This window comes from Gymnoscopelus braueri (genome assembly GCF_963280865.1).
Source record: "Gymnoscopelus braueri genome assembly, chromosome: 9".
In the NCBI taxonomy this organism is placed as follows: Eukaryota; Metazoa; Chordata; class Actinopteri; order Myctophiformes; family Myctophidae; genus Gymnoscopelus; species Gymnoscopelus braueri.
In genome coordinates, this window is record NC_137610.1 from 41,085,056 (window position 1) to 41,102,367 (window position 17,312).

General features: G+C 42.7%; 1 protein-coding gene across 2 annotated transcripts; it reads left to right on the top strand.

Annotated features, from left to right (window-relative positions):
• Positions 1 to 1,491: 1,491 nt before the first annotated feature.
• On the top strand, positions 1,492 to 9,843 carry chchd3b (coiled-coil-helix-coiled-coil-helix domain containing 3b). 2 transcript variants are annotated; one of them, XM_080438326.1, is made up of 9 exons: positions 1,492 to 1,694; positions 3,181 to 4,924; positions 6,176 to 6,514; positions 7,184 to 7,277; positions 7,393 to 7,573; positions 8,527 to 8,610; positions 8,778 to 8,848; positions 8,950 to 9,085; positions 9,713 to 9,843. In XM_080438326.1, exons 1-9 carry the CDS (start codon positions 1,614 to 1,616, stop codon positions 9,731 to 9,733), a joined length of 2,751 nt encoding a protein of 916 aa, XP_080294452.1. In that variant the 5' UTR covers positions 1,492 to 1,613; the 3' UTR covers positions 9,734 to 9,843. The 2 variants fall into 2 exon arrangements, with proteins under 2 accessions (XP_080294452.1, XP_080294453.1); XM_080438327.1 differs by having other exon boundaries at positions 3,181 to 4,348.
• Positions 9,844 to 17,312: the final 7,469 nt, after the last annotated feature.

The window sequence follows — 17,312 nt, forward strand, 5'->3', positions numbered from 1 at the left end:
GTAGTACGGTTTCTGATTTGATTCTATCGTGTATCTCTGTTCTGCCCTAGCTTCTTGTTTCTCCACACTGTGGTCCACACAACCTGTTGTATCTCTACTCTGCCCTTTACCCCTTTTAGCTTATTGCGAGTGTGTGTGTTGCATACACACACTTCACTAAAGACATGTAAAAAAAAATTAACCACAATAATTATAAGAAACACAACTTTGGCTTTGACTTAGAACCTTTTTCACCTACCTCTGCTTTAGAATAATGGCAATTCAACAGTAGCTTAAAACATACTTTATGTATGCAAAATTTGTATTTGCATATTTTCAGCATTAGCCTATTGACTAATCTATTTTTACCATGGGCTGCCTGAGCCTAATGAAGGTCTTTTGAAGATGCTCTAAGTTAACGCTGGCTCTTAAAAATAATTCTGGCATATTTTCTTTAAGCACAATTCTAACTGAGTCTTGGTATTATTACAACATGTAAAATATATCTGGTTATGAAAAATAACCATACACATTATATAATGTGAGAAATACGGAAACAAATGTAATTCAAATTCAAGGCACTTGTCTTGCATTGATCACAGGTAACATGGGAATAGAAAGTGGTGTGACATTACCGCCACCTATGGGCAGAATTGCACCATGTATCAGTGCGAACAGAAGTGCTTTCTTATGATTACAATAGTTACAAAAGACACACACACACACACACTCACCGACTTTTAAAGGGACAAATACGACAAAAGAAAGAATCATAACAATAGGAAGGTATTTGAGCAATAACAATAGTTACTAAACATTACATGACGTCTATTTTTTACCAAAGGAACACAATGTTCATTACGTCACGAGTTTCTCACGGCGACCAATTAAGAGAGGTCTTGTTCAGTCCTAGCCATGGATCACACGACGGTCGTCTGTCACGCCCGTCATGGATGAACTTCAACCTGGTGTTTGCACTTTCTCCATTTACGGCCCGTACATCTACATTAACGTTCAGATGTCAAATGTAAAGTGCTTACTCTATGGCCACGGATGTTACAATTCTGTCCGGATTCACAGAAGTACCCGTATCTTCCGTATTGTTCACTAAAAATGATTTTAATACGATTGGTGGCCATTTTCTCATAGAGTTATAATCTATCAGAGTGCAGTACACCTCCCAATCGGTAGGTCACGTAGTTGAGGAAATACGAAGAAAATGGCCACCAATTGGATTAAAATCCGTTTTATTGAACAATACGGAAGATACGGGTACTTTTGAGGGCCCGAACAGAATTATAACATCTGTGGTCATGGGCTAAGCACTTTCTATTTGAAATTTGAATGTTTATGTAGATGTATAAGCCGTAAATGGAGAAAGTGCAAACATCAGGTTGAAGTTCATACATGACAGTCATGTTTCAGGGCTAGTTCAGTCCCCTCTTTCTCTTACCCAATGAAGGTGGTTGTTATTGGAGTGGGAAGGGCACTTTCTGCATGCATGCACTTGTGTTTGGAGACTGGCGTGTTACTTTGCTAGGTTGTGGACGTTAGTGTGTAAAAACAAATCGACATAAGGAAAAAGTATAACATATATTTGCACACATACATTAGTAGGGTATTTGGGGGTTGAAATGGGGGGGAACAGCCCAAGCCACATGTCTTATGAAGACGATGGTGAAGGCGGTGGAGTTACTTTTGTGAAGGGCATTAAGGTGAGTACACTGTGAGAAACTTGGATTGTAATAATATTATAATTCATACACATCCCCTAATGGCTGCACAATAGGCTGATCTATGCGTTTATTATTGCACTATTATTACTGTGTTTTTGATGTAATTGTGCCTGCTGAAGAACAGCACAAGCAAATGGTATGTGTGGTATGTATGGCAAATCTTAAAAAGCCAAGTCCAGGGTTTTTGATTGATTGATTGATTGAATACTTTATTAACAGTTTGTAAATAATGCAGTGGATGATTTTACAATGATTGCTAAAAGGATAACACAAAAAGACATGGGCTTGTTTCTATTGTGGTCCGGTGTATTCAATTCATCGAGACATTTAAAGACATACAATTATAAATACAATAATAGACAAGACAGGGTGTAAACATCTGGCCAATCTCTTCTTAAATGTGCCAGTTTCTTAAGAGGCCAGTGGCATAACGTGAAGCACTGTCACTCAGTACTATACTACATGTGAGGCTCTCTTCAGTTTAAGCTAAATATAGAGAGCAAAGTGCATGTGGGCAGAGGATGGCCTTTGTTAACCTGTGACATACTGTGTGTCACAGGTTAACAAGTTTGCATTCTATCTACATGTAGAATGAGTGCAAACTTGTTATGTGAAAACACATTATAGCAATCATTGCAATAGAGTGTTATCATGTATGAGTTATTTCTCCTGAATAGATGAAATTGGAATCCTCCTGACCTGAAAATTATATTTTCTGTTTACTAAAGAGATGTGGGGAGGCTCCAAGGGGGCAGGGCCTCCACATCTCTCCAGCTATTTAGTAAACAGAAAATACATTTTCAGGTCTGTATACCAATTTCATGCAATCGGGAGAGAGACCTCAGATAGAATAAGGATAAACATGTGAAAATGGAAACAAATAAATGAGCAGACCAAGATGGATCTGGAACACGAGATGATAAATGACATTTTTTAACCCACCTGAAAATTTATTTTCAGGTGGGTTTGCCAAAAGTCTGGAGAGATGGGGAGACCCTAGCTAGCCCGTCTGTGACCTTGGTCACGTATCATTAAGTTCCGGCTGAGGGGGTGAAACGTTCCTTATTGTGGAAACGCACCTCTATGTTAAAGGAGCATGCGCTTTCCTAATCAGGAATGCAACAAACACTGCTAATTGCTAACACTGGCACTAAATAAATAAGTAACCATCTACTACAGACATCTGTATGATGCTGGGGCTACCTTTACATTATTGATAAGATAATCATTTGACTGTTTCGCCAGTCACCCCCTTAGCCAGGTCTCAGCGATACCTGATTGAGTCCCGGAGTTACAGCAGAGGTGGAAGTCACAGATGAGGCGAGGGAGACCCCTCAATGATTACTATCAGAGAACATAGAGCTTTAACTTTTACCAGAAAAGATCACTTGCAGCACCTTTAATGCTTTGAATTAATATGCCCTGTTTTCCAGGTAACTGATCTAAACACTTTTGTTTTTCACAGCTGTCAGACAGAGTTGTCAACCGCATGAAACAGGCTTCAGCTGTTGGGAAACCTCAACCATCTGGATCTTGTCCTGTATTTTCATCTGAATCAGAATCACCCATAATTACTGCCCCTGAACACTCAGAGCCACTTCTGGAACACCCTCCTGCTTCCTTCACCCCATCTTCCCCTTCAGTAGAACCTTCCTCTACACCTGTACCTTCTCAACCTGTAAAACTTGCTCCCCCTCCTCCCGTTAAGTTTCATTCCCCGCCACCTTCTTCGGTGGAATCCACAGTGCTCCCCCCACCTGTAGAGCCAATTTCACCACCTCTCATAGAGCCTGTTGTCACAGCCACACCCCCTCCTCCATCTGTTGAGCCTGAAGCTCCGGCCAAACCTCAAGTTGAAACCATTATCCCACTTCTGGACTTTGTCTATCTAGCTCCATCTGTGCCTGTTGAAAGAGATGTGCCTGTGGAGCCCACTGCTCCTCCCCCTGTGGAGCCAGAAGCCCTGTCTGTTGTTCCCCCAATGGCAGAACCTGAAGCTCTCCCCCTGGCTGCTAAGCCAGTAGTCCTCCCCTCTTCTCCAGCACCAGAGCCTGAAGTTATACCCACTGTGGTTGAGCCTGTGGTCCTCTCCCCAGTCACTGAGCCAGCTATTGAACCAATTATCTTCGGTAGTCCCTCAACAGTAGAGCCTGTAGTTACTTCAGCACCTGTTGAACCCATTGTGTTGCCCCCACCTGCTGAGTCAATAGTCCTGGCCCCTCCTCCACCTTCAGAGCCTGAAGTTGTACCCACACTGGTTAAGCCTGTGGTCCTCTCCCCAGCCACTGAGTCAGCTATTGAAGCAATTATCTTTGGTAGTCCCTCAACCAAGGAGCCTGTAGTTATATCAGCACCCGTTGAACCCATTGTGTTGCCCCCACCTGCTGAGTCAATAGTCCTGGCCCCTCCTCCACCTTCAGAACCTGAATTGTTGCCCACATCTCCAGAGCCTGTAGTTTTAGCTACACCTGTAGATCCAATAGTTCCAGCCATTCCTGCTGAAATGAATCAAGCTGCTCCCACTGAACCTGCTGTCACTGCTCCCTTGGTTGAATCTGCTGAAATGGTAGCACCAGTTGAAGCTATAATCCTTCCAACCCCTTCACCTGTGCAAACTGGTCTATCTACCCCTGGTGAGTCTGTTACACTTCCCATCACCTCTCCTCCTGAGCTTGGAGGAGGCAAAGTACCTCAAATTACTCCAGTTGAGTTAGCTACCATTGAACCTGTAGTTCTACCTACATCAGTCGAGACTATTCCTGCTAAGTCTGTAGCTCTACCTACTCCAGTCGAGACTGTTTCCGCTAAGCCTGTAGCTCTATCTACACCAGTCGAGACTATGTCTACTAAGCCTGTAGCTCTACCTACTCCAGTCGAGACTGTTTCTACTAAGCCTGTAGCTCTACCTACTCCAGTCGAGACTGTTTCTACTAAGCCTGTAGCTCTATCTACACCAGTCGAGACTGTTTCTGCTGAGCCTGTAGCTCTACCAACTCCAGTCGAGACTATTTCTGCTGAGCCTGTAGCTCTACCAACTCCAGTCGAGACTATGTCTACTAAGCATGTAGCTCTACCTACACCAGTTGAGACTGTTTCAGCTAAGCCTGTAGCTCTACCTACACCAGTCGAGACTGTTTCAGCTAAGCCTGTAGCTCTACCTACTCCAGTCGAGACAATTTCTGCTGAGCCAGTCGCTCTACCTTCTCCAGGTGAGACTATTTCTGCTGAGTCTATGGCTCTTGCTACACCAGCTGAGAGTATTTCTGTTAAGACAGTAGCTCTGCCTAAGCCTAGTCCAGTTGAGACTCTTTCTGTTGAGCCAGTAGTTCTACCTATAGTTGAGACAATTTCTACTGAGCCGGTTGCTCTACCTTCTCCAGTGGAGACCATTTCTGCTGAGCTAGTGGCTTTAATTGAGACTATTGCTGCTGAGCCTGTGGCCCCAGCTACTCCAGCTGAGAGTATTTCTTTTGAGGCAGTAGCTTTACCTACTCCAGTTGAGACTATTTCCTTTGAGGCAGGAACTTTACCTACTCCAATTGAGACTATTTCAGTTGAGCCATTAGCTTTATCTATACCAGTTGAGACCATTTCTGTTGAGTCAGTAGCACCTACACCAGTTGAGACCATTTCTGTTGAGTCAGTAGCACCTACACCAGTGGAGACTATTTCTGCTGAGCCAGTAGCACCTACACCAGTTGAGACTATTTCTGTTGAGTCAATAGCACCTACACCAGTGGAGACTATTTCTGCTGAGCCAGTAGCACCTACACCAGTTGAGACTATTTCTGTTGAGTCAATAGCACCTACACCAGTGGAGACTATTTCTGCTGAGCCAGTAGCACCTACACCAGTTGAGACTATTTATGTTGAGTCAATAGCACCTACACCAGTGGAGACTATTTCTGCTGAGCCAGTAGCACCTACACCAGTTGAGACTATTTCTGCTGAGTCAGTAGCACCTACACCAGTGGAGACTATTTCTGCTGAGCCAGTAGCACCTACACCAGTTGAGACTATTTCTGTTGAGTCAGTAGCACCTACACCAGTGGAGACTATTTCTGTTGAGTCAGTAGCACCTACACCAGTTGAGACCATTTCTGTTGAGTCAGTAGCACCTACACCAGTTGAGACCATTTCTGTTGAGTCAGTAGCACCTACACCAGTTGAGACTATTTCTGTTGAGTCAGTAGCACCTACACCAGTTGAGACTATTTCTGTTGAGTCAGTAGCACCTACACCAGTTGAGACTATTTCTGTTGAGTCAGTAGCACCTACACCAGTTGAGACCATTTCTGTTGAGTCAGTAGCACCTACACCAGTTGAGACTATTTCTGTTGAGCTTGTACCTGTACCTATTTCAGTTGAGAGTACTCCAGTTGAGCTTACTATTCCATTTCACTCCATAGATCCATTTTGTCCTGCTGAATCATTTTCCTGCCCCTCTCCTCCACTCACAGAGCCTGCGGCTGTGTCTGTTGCACCTTCACCTCCACCCGATGCACTTCCTGTTCTTCCACCTCCTGTAGAGCATGTATCATCATCCCCATCACCTCCCCTTGCTTCCACATCTGCACGAGGGCACATTTCTGATGAGCCCATTGTGCTGCCTCCTCCGCCCTGTCACTCCATGGAAGTGGCCATTCTATCCACATATCCACCTATGACTGAGCCCTCTGAGGAGCCAATATTCACCCCTCCAAAATCTCCAGCTGTGGAGCCTATTGTGGTCCTCCCTCCCCCTGTCTTTGATGAAGAAGTTCCTGTCATCATGGCCCCACCACCCCCACCTGCACCAGGTAAGAACATTTTCACTAATTTCCAAGATATGCATGGTAACAGTAAATTGAATATTCAGGCTAGCCTTGCACCAAGAACTGACAGATTGATGTGACACAACAAAATCATGCATAATGGATTAACCACCGCCAAAAATAGCCGTTCTAAAATCTCACGTCGCGTTGTGACGTGTTTTGAGCTTGTAGATCGGCTATTTTCAATGAATGTTGGCCTTTTATGACTTGCTCAGAATAGGGAAGCTAGAGTTCATGTGATTCATGTGTTCAGTTTTCTGAAAAACGTATGTTGCTATATCAGTGGTGCTCAAACTTGTTCATGTCATGTCAAGGACCCCCAAAAATATATGTATTTGGCCACGGACCCCCATCTCAAAAATATTTAGTTCCAGGGACCCCCAGAAGCAAAGATTTGAGTTACAAATGTTCGCTTTAAAAATATTTGTATTCAAAGATTTGCGCAAATATTCACGATTTTTCTAAATAATTCAGATCTACAACGATGAGCTTGTATATCTGCTATTTTACAATAGCCAAAGTATTAAATAATGGTTATAGCTAAATCTAAAATGACACAGATGCGTTCCTGGATAGAATGGGTTAAGAGCAATCAGAAGTTTGTTAGACTTTAACACAAAAAGATCTTTATTGACATGACATCTTCTGCTGAAGTGGATGAAGCCACGTTGAGGGGGAAGATCCAAGAAGAGCTGCAGAAAGGTCTGGAGCTGGAGATCAGCCAGAGGAAGAAGGAGCTTATGAAACAGTAAGCATCTTATTATTCGAATTAGAAGGACAACATGTCTGTCATATCTGTATGTGAGTACATCTCTGGGTCTTTGTTTGCCTCTGTGTTTGCATCTGTGTGTGAACGTGTGAAGGGTAGAAGAGGTGCAGGCCCTGGCCAGAGCTCAGGCCAAAGCAGAAGCCAAGGTCGTGGTGGAGGAACTGGTGAAGAATACGCTGGATGCAGAGAAGGCAGCATACATTGAGAATCTGAAAGAGACCCTCATGACAGAGCGCATGAAGACAGAGGATGAGAGACTCATGGCCCAGCTATATGTAAGAACAACAAGCATGGCCCATGATGTGTGTCGTCAATGATGGTGGTTAGGAGGACATGTTATTAATCAATATAACAGTATTATGCTGTTACTGTTATTACACTGTAATAACTAAAATAATTAATTTATCATTAAAATATGTATTGCTGTATTTTTATATTACTTAAGAGTTCTGCTCTTGTCTGGTAGGTCTCATTGTAGAGTGGCATTGTTGGCTGCATAGCTAATTACTAATTACCAGTTACTAATTTTCACATACAGTTTGTTTTGGTATACTGTGTGTTCACGTACGTATGCTTGTATTTTCTGATGTTGTTTCTTGCATGTTAAATCGGCTTGAGTTTCTTCTTTGAGTTTGGCTCTGTAGGTTTGACTGTTGTCAGGGTCACTGTTACTTCTAATCAGCGTGGCTTCTCAACACAGCTTACTGGACTGACCAGATATTGGTCAGTTAAGGGCTGCTTTTTGATTGTGTAGCTGAGCACACAAGTGTCCCACCATCAGTGCTTGCACTTTTTCTGACATAGAATTATATGGTGTTTGGTGGTTTAGAATTTCTCACAATCAAACTTTAAACTCAAAATTCTCTCCATTTCTTACTGCACCTCCTCTGTCTTGTCTTCTGGCCTTGTTTCAGTGGTTGGAGCTGAAGGTAAGATAGGAGACAACTCCTAGACGCATGGCTTTCTCTTTCACTTTGGTTCACCTTTCCAGGCAATTACACAGTACACTAAAAAATAACACGGTAACACACCTGTTGTTCTTGCCGCACGTTATCTCATCTTGTCAGTCATTACTATGGGTTGTTAGAGCTACGTTATGCCGATGTCATCATCAGCGTAGCATAGCTGTCATTTTCCTGACAGCTATGGGGATCAGTAAAGGCATATCTGTCTCATTGTCACTTTTACAGATGTAGTTACCAGTGTGGTGTTGTATGTCCCCCTTCAGGCCCATAAGCTGGATGAGAAAGAGAAAGAATTGGCAAAACAGGATGCTTTCTTTAGGGAACATGTGGCAAATCTTGAAGCAAAGGTGAGCAACATTGGGATTGTGTTCCCTATCCCAGTTTCGTCATGCTGTATATTGACTGTACAAATCACTTGCCTGTACAACAGTATATTCCTTTAATCACTTGAACCATCAGACTTGGGTATTCTATTAGGTTTGCTATTGATATTCTGATATTTTGTTCGACACAGAGTGCTCAGTTTTACAAAGTCACAGCTGAGAGCTTCCAGAAGGGCAAAGAGGATGCGCATGGCCGTTTTGCGTGAGTTTGAATGCCATTCCCAACCCACGCTGTTCAAAATAGTCTGATTGCACGGTATGTTCTGGCATTAACACCATTATGTTTAATGTTTCTCCTCCCAGGCGTGTCGATATCACTCCAGTATGTGGTGACCTGCAGAGTCAGATCTTGAAATGCTTTAAGGAGAATGCAGGCCACACCCTGTCCTGCTCTGGGATTGCCTCTGCCTACATGCAGTGTGTGAACAAAGCCAAAAAGGTAAGGCTAAATACCATTTATGCCAAATATAGGGGCTGTGTCCACAGAAAGTGTTTTAAGAGTGGAGAAGCGTTTGGATAAATTATCATTTATTGATACCCGCAACGTTCAAACCGGCAACCGCTGCTGTGCTCGAATGTCTCATCATCTGTGTTATTAGCACAAATAACCTCGCTGAAACGGTAAATATGGATATGGTCATAGTTGTGTTAACTATTCCACGTCAGGTCGTAAATAACCAGGTTGTCAGACACCGCCAGAAGGATCAAACGTGACATTGATGAGCGGCACTCCTCCAAAAGTTGAATTATTTTCTGATTGAAGTGCCCAGAGCGCTCCACCAAAAAATGCTGGACTCCCAGAGTGCTGAAACACGAGGCTCTGCGCTGGGAAGAGGAGCGCTCCAGGACGTCTTTACCATTGAAAATGCATGGTAGAAAGCCGCTAGCAGCTCAAATAACGCTTTCTGTGGACCGAGCCCCTTATACTCAGTACCAGTGTCGCGCACCGAAAATAGCACATATATTTTAAATCAGGCATGATGCCGCATTATACTTTCTGTACTATTTACTACAATACTTATACTGTTTGTTAACATCTTTTAATCTTGCCCTTTCCTCCTCCCAGAAGACGAGCACTGGAGGCTAATATGATAATCTGAACTGCCTTATACCTCGCTGATGGCATTACTGCAGTACAACACCAAAGGAAAGGAGACAGGCGGCATTCACCAAACACACTTAAAAATTAACTAACAGTCCAAACCAGAGACAGCCCACAGGTACCAGAGAGGAAAATGCAACAGCATCTACCTCATACCCTTTCAGAGGTCTTGAGGACCGGCATTAGATGTAAACCTGATATATGCTTCAGGGTCGTCTCACTCGCCAAATGACATTTTGTCAACAAACCGTATAGCATAATTTATACTCTATCACATGACGGTGTCGCTTGCCAGAAAGAACTGACTGAATCTTCTAGCTAATTACAGTTCTGTTTGGCAAGCGACAATGTCATGCTACAGGGTACAAAATAGGCTTAACTTGGGCCTTATTTATAGTTTGATATAGTTACCAGGGCCGGTTCTAGGGGGGGGCAGGGGTGGGCAGTGCCCACCCAAACGTGCATCCTGCCCACCCAATCAAAATTTGGGTAAAAAAAAAAAAAAAAAAAAAAAAAGATTTTTTTCTTTTTTTGCCAATTTTTTTTTCTATCATAAAATATTTATGTAACATTTATTTATTTTGATTGGGTGGGCACCATAGACTGTAAGTGGGCACCGTGGGCAGCATTTTAGACCCACCTGAACACGCACCGCTTAGTGTCTCTCCGAAGCGGGGGGGTGGGGGGACTGTGACGGGCCGACTGCTCGCAAAACCCACACACAGAAAAATGAAGCAGAACCGTTTGGGGCCCCCGAAAACCCCCCAAATGGTTTTGGGCCCCCCAAAAAAAATGTTTCGCCGCCGCGCTGCGCGCGGCGCCGAGGAAGCCGCCCCCCCAGCATTTATTAATGCCCCCCCAGTTAATCATTTCTGTATCCGGCCCTGATAGTTACCATGTTTTGTTCTTGGTACTGGTTCATAATAGACAAATTGATACTACGCTACAGCTACAATAACAGATTGATCATTCCTTTTGCTCACGTGCATCTGTTTTCTGTTTTCCAACAAGGCAAAACAAGACATTTACCGATAACATGTTTTATTTCCATGTTCATTTTTTCAACTGTAGGATTTCAGCTGGGGTAATAGCGTGACACACATTTGTATGCACTGAGATGTGTTGTTAATAGATTGATATGCACCATTGCCTTAACACTATTAACATATCTGACAAATCGGAGAAAAAGAAAATAAATCCACTGCATAAAGAATTGTGGACTTTGAAACGTGTGCATAATGCTAGTGTATTCTGAATAAGTAAATTGAGGCACTTTTGTTTGACTTTTTTCAAACCCTGATGGAAGTTAAAAAAAAAGAATAAAAATGATGTTCTCAATAAATGTTGAAAGAACATGACATTTCACTGCTTTGTGGATGCTGCCCTCTTGTGGATTTTGAGCAAATGATGGAATTAACAATGTATTAGAAAGGTAGGTTGTTTGTGTCATAAAACAATTATGCTATGGTTGACCAATATAACAGTGTGTAGCCTGGTAAACCAACTTCGTTTATCATTGCTAGGACATAAAAAGAAAGAACTGCACTGCACAGCACGCTTTATGTATCCAGCTCAGCAAAATTGGTAATTTATTAGTTGGTTCTGGTTCCTAGGACAGAGGTAGGCTATCAGTTATTCAGTGGTGGAAAGTAACTAAGTGCATGTTCTCAAGTACTGTACTTAAGTACAATGTTTAGGTATTTTTACTTTCCTGGAGTGTTTCCAATTTTCTGTACTTTTACTTCTACTCCAGGCAATTTTACTTTTACTCCACTACAATTATTTGACAACTTTAATTACTAGTTACTTTGTTGATTTTGATTATAATTACAAAACATACATTAACCACATTCAGCCCTATTTATAGTTGGCCATTTTAAAATAGCAGAGCTTGTAGATCTGCTATTTTCAAAGGATTTTTAAACATTTGAAAACGTGTGAAATGGGACATTCTGCACAATGAGTAGCCTACTTTTACTTTTGAAACTTAAAGTACATTTTGATACCAATACTTTTGTACTTTTACTCAAGTCAATGTTTACTTTTTAATTCTGGACTTTTACTTGTAACTTTTACTTGTTTCCACTGCATTTACTTTACATAATTCCATTGCCAAAACCAAGGATCCATTACGGTTTGGCCCCGTTGTTAAAAATTCTACCCAGACCCAGTATTTTACGTCATTCACTACTTTGATGTACCGGTAAATGGGCTTTCCATGGAGGTCGAGAGACATTCTGCTACCAGTGTAAGTGGACTTGTAGACGGATAATAGACAAACGCATTAACTAAGAGGCATCTGTAGTAGGCCTACTGATATTTGGTGATTATGCGGCGTCATCACAGTGAAGTCTGAAGTAATACATTTTGAAACAACGAAATTTGTTAATCTGTTCTTCAAATTATTTCATGAGCATTGATTCAACCTGACATTTTTTAGAATGACTTGAGATTATCGAGCTATCCGCAGCCGCAGCTAGTATTATCAAAGTTTAATTGGTTAAAATAAAATGTATTGCCTACAATGGCTATTATAACTGTTTCAGTTGGCCGTTGCTGCAATTAATGATAGATCCGTGATAAATTGGTTGTTTCTGATTGATTGTCTATTTTGCCATAGTTATGGTTATGGCGTAGGTTAATTTCTTGATGCTCTCGGAGATTGAAGACAGCAGAGTAGCCTACCAGGAGAGGGCACTAATTAGAGATTAAGTAGTTTAGAATAATTAATCTGAATTCATAATATTAGCAAAGCAGAGAATTCTACAGATTATTTCTTTACCTACGTTAAAAGCTCTATTTTTGGCTACTGTACTGTTCCAAATGCACATTGACATTTGCGCATGATCATCAGGGAACCATATAATCCTGGCACAGAACAACATATAGTTCCATGTTCCATCCCCTCCAAGCTTTTTCCATGTTTTGTCCACTGAACTCAGCATGAATGGTAACGATGATTTGGTTGCAATGTAACGTTGCTGCCAGGAGAGGGCTTCATTCCTCAGAATGGGCCTCCTATCTCGCAGAAGACAAGTATATTTCCACTTGCTAAACACTTGCATTCCACCTTTTCAAGTGTCTCTTGGCAGTTGTGACTGATAGACATAACTTAGTCTGATTATAGCCTGATACACAACAGGCATCACATGACTTTTTATACCTGTTTGTCTAAGTTGTGTAAGTGGATATCAATTACAGGCTCTAGTGTCATTCCATAATTCTCTTGTTTTGTAAAACCATTGGGCAGGTAGAACCCTACCCCTTTCATATTTGTTGTCATGCACTACAGGGTATTTTTCCTCATCTGAGTCTCTATAGTGCACAATGTGCTGCTTCATATATAAAAAAGTGTGGTTGAGTGGGTGCATGTGTGAGAATTGTCAGAAGAAAGGAAGAGCTACATTGTGAGCACAATGGAATACTGAAAACAAGCACAATGTCCTGGTCTGCCCAATACAGCATCTGGTTCTTTCTGTTGCTTTGACTTCAGGGTACTAAACGCCTAAATGCATGCCTGTTCTGGTCTGTCACCGGATGCACACCACTAATTGTGGTTGTAGTCCTGGTTAAAATTTTTGCTGGAAACTGACCTAGTAATTTGCTAGTTGGTATAGACTTCTGTGCAACAACTTTGAAGCTGACCTGTTACAAATTGTGATGGCATGTACATTTAATGTGAAATTGCTTGTTTTGCTTCAGGAGATGAGAACCACTGCCACCCCTAACAATCCAGCTACTGTACAGGCAGGGTGGGAAAGCAAAACAAAAGTAAAGTTGTGGTTTGAAGACCAGACTTGACGTCACATTCCTGTGTTAGCCATAAACGAAACTGGCCAACTTACCAATGGTGTTCTGTTGCGTATTGTGTTTCTGCATAAGTGTAGTTATAATGTTGTGTTTGACGTAACTGTGTTGGAATTGGAATCCACCCTTACTCTTTGAAAATAGCACTAAACTATTTCTCATTGTACTGTGGTATTGAGGTATTGTGTTGTGTCTGTGTTTATGTATGATCTATGATTTTCATTTCTTATGGGATCCAAAAGTTCCCAAAACAACTGCAGACATGGAGAAGTGCTCAACGAGTTCATGGGAAAAAATATTAGGCCATTGTTTGTCTTTTAGATGGGTATAAAACAGTAAGGCAAAGTAACAAAATAGCTCCTTCAAACTTTGCGCCATTTCTTGCACCATAAGGAGCTTTTCTCTGAAGCACAGCTGTTCTCAGAGATATTGCTTTGTTGCTGCAGACCACCTTGCCTCGACCTTCCCCCAGGGCATCCATTCCAGGCCTGGAGCTAGCGATTATTATCTCCGCCAGGCCGTACAACCAAAGGCCGTAGACTATGTTTTCCCTCCTGTCCATCCGTCCGTCTGTCTTTTCGTGGCTAATCTCCAGCACCGCTGGACCGATTGGCGTGAAACTTTGCACATGCACTCCCAGTAGGTCAAGGAAGGAACTTTTCCCAAATACGTTCTCACCTTCTTTACAGATTACAGACAGGATCGCATCGTGAACTTCTAGGTCACAGTTAGTCTCTCCACTGGCCCTGGATCTGACTTCTGTCAGGTGTCCCCTCAGTGGAGGTGACCCAACAAACTCCATGAGGTTGAAATGATTCCAATATTTGACCAAGGCATGAACTCTAGTCACAAACAACAGGGTGAATGGTGAAGTAAATTGAATGTAAAGAAAATAATTATTTAGTACACCTGGTTGACAGGTGTCAACCTAGCGTCTACATACATTTGTGCATACCTGCATGCCGGTTCAGTGCGGCTCCTGGAGAATGTCTCATTCGATTGACTTCACAGTGGACATGGCACTTCATCATCTGCCATCACCTCTGTTTACATTCAGCCCCCTACTCCATAAGGCAGCAGCTTGACCCCCCTAATCCCTCCCCCTGGATCCCAGCCCCAATGCATTGACTTAGTTTGCAGTACCTGTGGTCAGCGGCGGATACCATGTAATTTAACCGTACCCATAGTCAGCTTAGTGCAGTGTCATCACTCCGGTGCTCCCACCCTCTTTCGCCGCCCCTCTGTGTGTGTTTGTTTTGCCCCCCTCCCCTCTCTTTCACACTCCCAGTGTGTGTGTTTGTTTAGAGGGCGACACCCACCTTTCCATTGACTTAACAAATAATTGTGCCACATGCCAGTTATGGAGAAGCGCTGACACTCAGCACAGCACTCCACTGTGGCATCATCAGTACACATGCCAAATATGAAGGCGATTGGTCGGACGGTTTATGTATGTGTGAACAAGTAACCAACATACTGCTTATACAACATGGTCTGCATAACATAAAGTAATCATATCAAAATGGGCAACAAGTACTGATACAAGGAGTGCTATAGGGGATGAGGTAGAGTCTGAAGAGATGAGTTGACAGGGCTCATGCATGTCCTTTGGTGAGTTTGTAAGATGCTGCATCAAACTGGCCACATCAAAGTCCCCATGTTGTCACATTGGCACTCGAGATACTGGTGGAATGTAGGTACATTCCACCAGTATGCAGATACAAGGTCTTTATCTCAAAACTAGATGGAGGGTGCTGGTCATTTCTGTGTATGTCGTCTATAAACTGGACTTTAGGGTTTTATTGAACCATAGAATGACAGGACCGTCACGGCACAACAGGTGCTGTATGCATTCTGATGAACTCAATTGTTAAGGCAGGTGCTAGAAATGAAATGGGGAAAAATAGAAAGTGAAACTGCATACTAACAAAGAAATAGACTGGGACAAAATGCCAATCCAAAACATTTTTGAATTACTACGTAGGCTGATACCCAACTTAAAGTTGCAAGTGAAGACAAATACAAAAATGTTTTCTCATGCTTTCCTGCCACACTTTATATGCCTGGAATATAAATGGACGAACCTCAGGTTGGCTGCTTGCAAATTGGTTAACCTTACCTGCACCATAGCTGCCATCTGAATGGGCCAGAGGAAAGGGGGTGACAAAATGTCATTTGTGTTACATTAAAACATGTGTGCAAGGATCTCAGCTGTGGACAATTAAAAAGCACAAGATGTCTGTCTCTTTGAATTGGCGTTAATTGTGAAATAATTCACAGATTTTTTTCCAAGAAAGCCTTTGAAATGAAAGAGCAAGGTTCAGGGAGTCTCTGATGTTATGGGTTGTGCAATGAAAGCTTCCATTCAATAACAGTGTATATGTGAGTGTGTATGTACTGTATGTACATTCTGAAGTGCTGCTCATCACAGAAAGACTTTTAATGTTATATTATTTATGACACCTTTAGAATAGAGGAAGAATTTGTAATTATATCTTGGGGGGGGGGGGGACTAGAAAACTATTATGAATTGAATGGTACAAGGCTGCTGTTCTGCATCGTATGTTCAGTATTCTGATTAAATGTGGGCATTTGAAGTTATTTAGAATTTTAGATCATTCCGAGCTACTGTGAAACATTACCTGTGTTTGTATTTACAGCACGTTGAGTTGCTGCATTCCTGAGGCATTGAATTAGCCGTTATGCAATCCTGTCCTTCCATTAGTGATGCTATAAAGGATGCCAGCAAACTGAATAAGCTGGGGAGGAAGGCTAGCTGCGTAGTTGGGAGTTGAACTCGACAGTCTAGAGGTGCTTGCATAGGGGATGATGGGCGCCATCCTGGAGAACCCCTCCCATCCCCCTCTATGATGAGCTACCTATGAGGACCACATTCAGCCACAGACTAGTCCCTCCTCGGCACAACATAAAGTGACTTGGATAGTCCTTTTTTTGCCAGGAGCCATCGGGTTCCATAACCAAACTTGACACCATATGAGAACTTTAACCACCTAAACCCCAGCATCCGTCGACAAGCTTACAATGAGTCGCAGCGAGCTTGTCGATCGGCTATTTTATGCAAAAGCTTTCCAAACAATAACGAAAACACGCTCAACCATATGGGCTTTAAGTGATTTAAGACAGTGATTAAAAGTCAGACAGTAGGGGGCACGGTGGCGCAGTCGGTAGCGCTGTCGCCTCACAGCTAGAAGGTCCTGGGTTCAATTCCCGCCGGGGACGCTGTGGGCGCTGGGGGCGTGTTCTCTCCTCCGCGTCATCAGTGCCCATACCCTAGGTGGGGTTGGTGAAAGGGCCTTTCTGTGTGGAGTTTGCATGTTCTCCCCGTGTCTCCTAGGGTAGTTAATACCCTCACAAAAACATGCAGTAATCCTGGTCACTATACTGCCTCCCCCTGGTCAGCCAGGGCGCCTGATGGAGGGGAAAGGAACTGGTTGGAATAACGTGTTCCTTCCACGCGCTACGTCTAACCAGGGAAGCTCCCCCCTGTCGGGTGATAAGAAGCGGCCTGCTTGCTCCTCATGCATTGAAGGAGGCATGAGCTTCAGCTTGGGCTCTCCCTAGGCTGGCAGAGGGAGAGTAGCGCCCAGGATTACGTAGGCAATTGGCACTGGGTGAAAAAATATGGGTTACAAAATCGTGGGATAAAAATTATGAAAAAAAAAAAAAAAAAAAAAAGTCAGACAGTGCCTGTTACTGACTTTTAATCGCTGTCTTAAATCACTGTCTCCTGCATGGA

What these genes read in the sequence shown, in the direction of transcription:
- chchd3b (XM_080438326.1), top strand. Translation starts at nt 1,614, where the DNA reads ATGGGGGGGAACAGCCCAAGCCACATGTCTTATGAAGACGATGGTGAA. An exon ending in CTTTTGTGAAGGGCATTAAG is followed by an intron (nt 1,695 to 3,180) that starts GTGAGTACACTG and finishes TGTTTTTCACAG; the next exon opens with CTGTCAGACAGAGTTGTCAA. An exon ending in GACTCATGGCCCAGCTATAT is followed by an intron (nt 7,574 to 8,526) that starts GTAAGAACAACA and finishes GTCCCCCTTCAG; the next exon opens with GCCCATAAGCTGGATGAGAA.